The following is a 6,091-nucleotide window of genomic DNA, read 5'->3' as shown; positions in this document are numbered from 1 at the left end:
TTATTTTTTATAATATGATTTTACAAAATCTAAAGTAAACGAGAACAAGGCCTAGCCTCCTTCATTCAAAATGTCTCACCATTACTAGAATTAGTATGTGGATTAAGTATACAATTTCTGACAAAATACTACATTTTTTGACAATAGCATATGATAAACTTTTCTCTAGACCCGTGATCCATACAATTTGCGCGTTAATTTTAAAATCAAGAAATTGAAGTGTATGTCATCTATTATATAATCTAGCGACTAAGAAGATCTCATTCTAAAAATAGTTAACAAGACTAATACAACATGTTTTTTTAATTCTTAGATCCATAAGGAATTATTTTATTATAGCATGACATTGTGAAAGGAAAAGTCAAAAGGTTCATTTAAGAGTATGTACTGATTCAACCATGACAAGATCTTGTATTAACACATATGCACTAAATGTGTAGGGGTGTGCCAAGACAGTTCCGTTTTCTGTGATGTGGCAAAATGTTATTGGACAATTTGTGGTCGTACTTGCACGTGACAATTGCACGTGTTTGTGCAAAAAAAAATAATTTCCGAATGAGAATGTTGTTATTATATTTTTTAAAAGAATGCCACATTTTTTTATTTCTTATTCTTATTATAATAACTATTTGCCTTCACTTTCTTTGTATCCTATTGGACCGCTTTAGCATTTGTCTTTCGCCTTTTCCCAGATGTATCGGGACTTGATTGTGGTCATTGTAATAATTCAGTTCAGTTGACCATAAGGACAATTGTATTACAATTTTGTCCTCCCATCGCATTTTTCTTACCGATGACAAGAAATTGGTTTTGGTTTTACTGTTTTCTTCATCTTCTTCGTGCTCATGTCAAGAGGTAAAATTCTATTTACCCTTGGGTTGTATTTGTAAAAAGACATATTTTCATTACTGTTGACGGCTATTGAAAGGAGTTTCTTGATTTGACTATAGCACTTTCTTTGCTCTGTCGGACCCATCGCTGCCGGTAAAGCCATGCATTGTTGCCCGGATTTGCTGCTTATGCTAATGGTTAGTGATGTGTTTACTCTTTGCATTCCTTTTTTGTGTCATTGTTTATAGCACGACATCCTATCTTCTCTCTTACATGATTGTCTTTGGCAGTTGCTTTACTCAGTTCTTATTTTCTCTTTTATTGCTCTGTTCCTTCGAAGCCTCTTCTTGGTTTTGCTCTTCTTAATACAGATTGGTCAGGTGAGCTTTTTCTTTTACTGAACTATCTCATCTATAATGCTGTTTATTCCAATATGTTTTTTGGTTGGTCATTCGTGGACTAACTCAGCTTTACTTACTTTGTTTATGGGTGTTTTGTATTTTGCCGTTGCATTAAGGTAAGCCTATTTTAAATTTCCTGTCTTCTTTGATTCTTTATTCTACCTTTCATTTATCCATTATTTGTTCTTATTTGTGTTTTGCCCTTTTCCCCTGTTTTCCCTTTACATTTTGCATGCAGCTTTCTTCGTCTATGGTTGCTGTAAGGAACTTTCTTTCTTTGTCATCTTCTCTTACATATCTGCAGCTTGTATTGTTTCAGGTTAGCTGATCATTCTCTCTCTTTTTCATAGCTTTTTGTTCTACCAGTTTTTTGTTTCTTTGCCATCTTCTATTATATACTCTGCAACCTTTTTTTTTTCTGTAGGTTACATGTTCGTTCTTTTTTCCCCCGTTTTACTTTTTGTTCTGGCAGTTTTTGTTTCTTCTTAAACTCCTGGAAAAGGATATGAGTTTGTCCGAGAATTGTTCCACAGTTCTTATTCATATCGTTCGTCGACTGACTTCACAGGAAGTAAAGTAAGTTTGATTCTCAATTTTTGAAATTGACAAGCTTTTAATTAATATTTGGCGCTCTTCTCTGTTAACTTCAAAATTATTTCATTCTTTTGGGAGTTTTTGTGACGTGAAAAGCTAAGTGCACGCTTATTTCTAACATGTTTGCAAAATGATTGCTGAATTTTGGGGAATTTGGAGTTTTAATTGAAAAAAAGCTTCGAAATTGATGGAAATTCTAGAGTTATGCAATCGATAATATGGTAAGGAAAACTCATGTATATGCTCTTAATAGCTCAACTAAATAATTAAAACTCCATGTTTTAAAAGAATTTGGCTTAAAAGAACAGTCTTTCTGTAAAATATGGTAATACATTTTATAAAAAGTTTGTTTTTGTTGATTTTTTTTAAACAAAAGGGACAAATTTTATGTGCTATAAGGTAATTTTGGATTTTGAAAGTTCGATCTCAGGCAAATGAAGTAACTCCTAGACATTAAAATTGTGCTTCTAACATTAGCAACGAGCTGCTTTCTTTGTAAACTAATTAAACCTTTTTCACCACGTCAAGGCTGGAAAGCTTTGGATGTATGAAGTCTTATGATTTGTTTGAATTCAAAGTTTGAAAATTGTTCTGAGCTTACCTAAACTACTAAGTGATGTTATTATATTTATTTGCTTTTTTTTTTTCAATCAGCAAATACGGGTCTCCAAATTTGCCAGACCAGCGTAGCATTGAGCTGAGAGATGCTACTCCAAAGAAGAAGAAGCAATGTCATTGCAAAAACTCAAGATGCTTGAAGTTGTAAGTACAATTTGCCTCATTTTTAAGTTTTTTTTTTTTTGCATTGCAATTAGCATGTTTATCTTTTGCTTTTGCCACACAGTAGCAGCTTATACTTCAATCTTGTAATAAAGAGTACTTCAACTATATGAGAGATAAAGATGATGATTTGCTATTTTTTAGTATTACCTGCTACATGCAGCAGAATTTGGAGAAGTGGGGAAGCGTGTGTAGCTGCAATGGGGTAAGAACTTCTGCAATCGAGTTTTATAAGAGAGTCCCATGGGTCTTCTCTCATGCTCCATGTCCTTCAGTCTGAAGTGCTCAATTTTGGCATTATGCTTGAAATTGATAGACAGTGATTTATTACAAAATTCCGCAACTTACCTACTCCATTTTGTGTTCAGAGTAGTCTTTTAAGGTACAACTGGGGAGCCCTTATAATTTTCCCTTGGTACCCTGTATTTCATATGCATTATTATAATTAGCCAATTTATTATTATAGTTACTCATTAACTTTTTGTATCTGTAACATTATTCATAAACTATGTTATCCTTATTTATTAATGCTAATGAATTTCCTTTATTCTCTGTGGTTAATCAATAAACATGGTTTGATAAATAAAAATACTAAAAAAAAGGTAAAAATCAATTACAAATTGAACTTTACCTCCAATAACAATTTCCTTTTAACGAACATTTACCTTGTTATCCATCTTAGCTAGTTCACCTACTTCATATATAGCTATCTTTTGTTTTACCAAAAAAATTTACATTGAAATATGGTAGCATGCGTTTCTAAACCAAAAAATTTTCCACAATATATTTTACCATTATCCACCATTTCATTTGCAATTTATGAAATCATCACTTTCTACTTTATGGATCAAGCTTTAGATATAAACGGAATCAACATCAACAACTGACAAGCCATTTCTACTGCTTTTCCATTTATAACTTTTAATGCTTGCACCATTCTAACATTTTCAGCTATCATGTACACCACTCTCCTACATTTGTCCCTTTCTTACTTTTAATTTTCATTGTATGATTTCAGCCTATTTCACTTCCACACCCAACTCTCATCTTAATCATTCCATATTTATCTTAATCTAAACTTAACAGCCTATATAGTTCACATCCTTCTTCTTACTCTAACATCACACCAACTCTCAAATAACCAATTGCATTGATCCACCGCGCATGGCGCGGAGACCACCTCCTAGTATGTTCAAAAAGAGTACAGGTTACATTCTGCTGCTTCTGTCTACAGTTGTGTGAAGTATATCCTAGACCTTTTATATGTACTGATTCTACAGTTGTACTAGGTACAACTACTACATGAATATTATATATATCTAAGTCATCAACATCTTAAACTGGGAAAGCCATGCATGTGATTACCAAACTTTCTCTTTATTAAAGCAGATAGAGGACATTATCTTGAAAATATCCATGTTCTTGTGTCTGATCCCTTTTGTCCTGCTGAGTCATGCAAGTAAGAGTTAAGCCCAATATCAACCACCTTTAGCCCTACAAATAGAGTTCCAAATGAAAAATGCAGGCACCAATCAAGCAAAATCTCTCTGCAGACGAGGTTCATTGCAATTGCAGTTGCAGAGTGCAATACTAGGTAAAATCATGAAGAATCAACTCTCTAGTCAAGTGATCCAAAATTCAAGATGCTCAGCAGCATATTTACTTGATAAATCAAGAAAAAGATTATTGCAGAATAGTCATTCAGATGAATATCCCAAAGTTGAAAAAGGTAAGACATATTCTGTTCTTTCTGATTAAGGAACCATAGCAAATCCTATCAATATACATCATGAAGAATATAATTATCAACTAATATTATTGGATATATATATATATATATATATATATGTAGGTGGAGTGGAGTCATTGATCAGTAGGAAATACAGATTCGGCATAAAAACAGACAATTTTGCAAAAGGCATCCGAGAGCATGGTAAGGATACATATTTAATTGACTTGGTGCCATACTGAAATCCTGGAGGGATTACTTCACATTCAGGGCTTGATTTTTCTGTTTACTGCTTTTTATTGGGATTGCGCATGAATATTTTGATTCATATTATTCTGCAATTACCTCAACATTTTCTTAAAACTTTGCAGTTAGATTGGCACCAAAGTTAACAGAAACGGTCAAGGGGAAGTTGAGCTTGGGGGCAAGAATTCTTCAATTAGGTGGAGTGGAGAAGGTGTTCAAGCAGCTTTTCAGCGTCACCGATAGTGAAAAATTGTCGAAGGCTTCTCAATGCTATTTATCAACAACATCAGGTCCAATTGCAGGTCTACTTTTCATTTCTACGAATAAAGTTGCTTTCTGCAGTGAAAGATCAATCAAAATTCTTTCTCCAACAGGAAAGCAACTCAGAATCTATTATAAGGTACTTCTTGCAGTCTGTTTATGATGATCTCAATGTATGTGGGATAATCTTCAGTAAAGTTACTAAGAAGACTTTTTCAATGTGCTTTGCAGGTTTCAATCCCGTTGAGAAACATAAAGAGAGCAAGTGCAAGTCAGAATTTGGAAATACCATCACAGAAGTATATGGAAGTAGTTACACAGGACAATTTTGAGTTCTGGTTCATGGGATTCTTAAATCTCCGAAAGACCTTAAAGTTTCTTCAGCAGGTGATAGCATCTCAAGCTCAGTGACTAACAAATGTTGGTGAAGCATCAACAAGCCTTTACCCTCTTTTTTCTCTTGAGGTGTATAGATTGTACATGGAAGACAGCCGTGATGATGAAAATCTACTCTGTTGATATTGTAATGCAGGGTTACCAATTATTATCAAAATTGTAATCCTTTTATAATTACTGAAGTTTTTAGAGCATGATATTTGTGATAAGTGTACTGCATGGAGCATCAATCACCTTACCTTTCTGTGAAGATTACAAGCAATATCATAAAATGGCTTTGCTCATACACGATTGATTGATGTCCTTGTGCAAATTTATGCTTCTGAGATACAATTGATGACAAAAAACCAGAACAAGTTAAGTAACTCTAAAGTTTAAAGTTATTTTCTTTGTTTGAAATTATATCAACTCTGTCAAATCAACCAATTCAACAAGAAACTGAGAGAACGGAAACCTTGAAATGCTTAATGTCTCCAAATGCAACTCCTTTTATGATCTGAGATTTCAGTGGTACCACATGTGGACAGTGTGTAGAGGAGAAAATTAATGGAGTTGTAACACGAGTTGAGAGAAGTTCAAGTTCTGAAGTATTGTTCAGCAATGTAGTGGTTAAAGATGATTGTACAGGGTGACTTCTGCTAGTTGAAAAACTTTAGTTTTACACAGTTACTGTTTCTGGGAAGCAGAATCAGACCATCTATTATCATAAAGCTGTCAAGCTAATTTTGTGTCCTTACTTGATGAAGCCACAATGTGATTATCTTCTTCGTTACACAACACAAGTTGTGGATAACAAAATCAGATGTTAGAGCTAGTCACGCTTGTCATATGTTAGAGTTTTTATGGCAAAAAT

The 6,091-nt window shown here is 33.7% G+C and overlaps 2 protein-coding genes across 2 annotated transcripts; both read left to right on the top strand.

Annotated features, from left to right (window-relative positions):
- The first annotated feature begins 752 nt into the window (after nucleotides 1-752).
- Nucleotides 753-4,802, top strand: LOC113717963 (uncharacterized). Its single transcript, XM_027242826.2, has 9 exons — nucleotides 753-855; nucleotides 951-1,028; nucleotides 1,122-1,211; nucleotides 1,471-1,551; nucleotides 1,657-1,808; nucleotides 2,481-2,588; nucleotides 2,751-2,811; nucleotides 4,132-4,335; nucleotides 4,707-4,802. Exons 2-8 carry the CDS (start codon nucleotides 993-995, stop codon nucleotides 4,198-4,200), a joined length of 597 nt encoding a protein of 198 aa, XP_027098627.2. The 5' UTR covers nucleotides 753-855; nucleotides 951-992; the 3' UTR covers nucleotides 4,201-4,335; nucleotides 4,707-4,802.
- On the top strand, nucleotides 4,209-5,870 carry LOC113717962 (putative GEM-like protein 8). The gene is made up of 4 exons (XM_027242825.2): nucleotides 4,209-4,335; nucleotides 4,707-4,981; nucleotides 5,074-5,229; nucleotides 5,766-5,870. The coding sequence occupies exons 1-4, from the start codon at nucleotides 4,209-4,211 to the stop codon at nucleotides 5,868-5,870; spliced, it is 663 nt and encodes a 220-aa protein (XP_027098626.2).
- The last annotated feature ends 221 nt before the right edge of the window (nucleotides 5,871-6,091 follow it).

This window comes from Coffea arabica, chromosome 11e, assembly GCF_036785885.1.
Source record: "Coffea arabica cultivar ET-39 chromosome 11e, Coffea Arabica ET-39 HiFi, whole genome shotgun sequence".
In the NCBI taxonomy this organism is placed as follows: Eukaryota; Viridiplantae; Streptophyta; class Magnoliopsida; order Gentianales; family Rubiaceae; genus Coffea; species Coffea arabica.
Note: the sequence above shows the minus strand (reverse complement) of the source record. Positions and strands in the feature narration are given on the sequence as shown.

What these genes read in the sequence shown, in the direction of transcription:
- LOC113717963 (XM_027242826.2), top strand. Translation starts at nt 993, where the DNA reads ATGCATTGTTGCCCGGATTTGCTGCTTATGCTAATG. An exon ending in ATTTGCTGCTTATGCTAATG is followed by an intron (nt 1,029 to 1,121) that starts GTTAGTGATGTG and finishes TGTCTTTGGCAG; the next exon opens with TTGCTTTACTCAGTTCTTAT. An exon ending in AACTCAAGATGCTTGAAGTT is followed by an intron (nt 2,589 to 2,750) that starts GTAAGTACAATT and finishes GCTATTTTTTAG; the next exon opens with TATTACCTGCTACATGCAGC.
- LOC113717962 (XM_027242825.2), top strand. Translation starts at nt 4,209, where the DNA reads ATGAAGAATCAACTCTCTAGTCAAGTGATCCAAAATTCAAGATGCTCA. An exon ending in AACTCAGAATCTATTATAAG is followed by an intron (nt 4,982 to 5,073) that starts GTACTTCTTGCA and finishes TGTGCTTTGCAG; the next exon opens with GTTTCAATCCCGTTGAGAAA. An exon ending in CCTTAAAGTTTCTTCAGCAG is followed by an intron (nt 5,230 to 5,765) that starts GTGATAGCATCT and finishes ACATGTGGACAG; the next exon opens with TGTGTAGAGGAGAAAATTAA.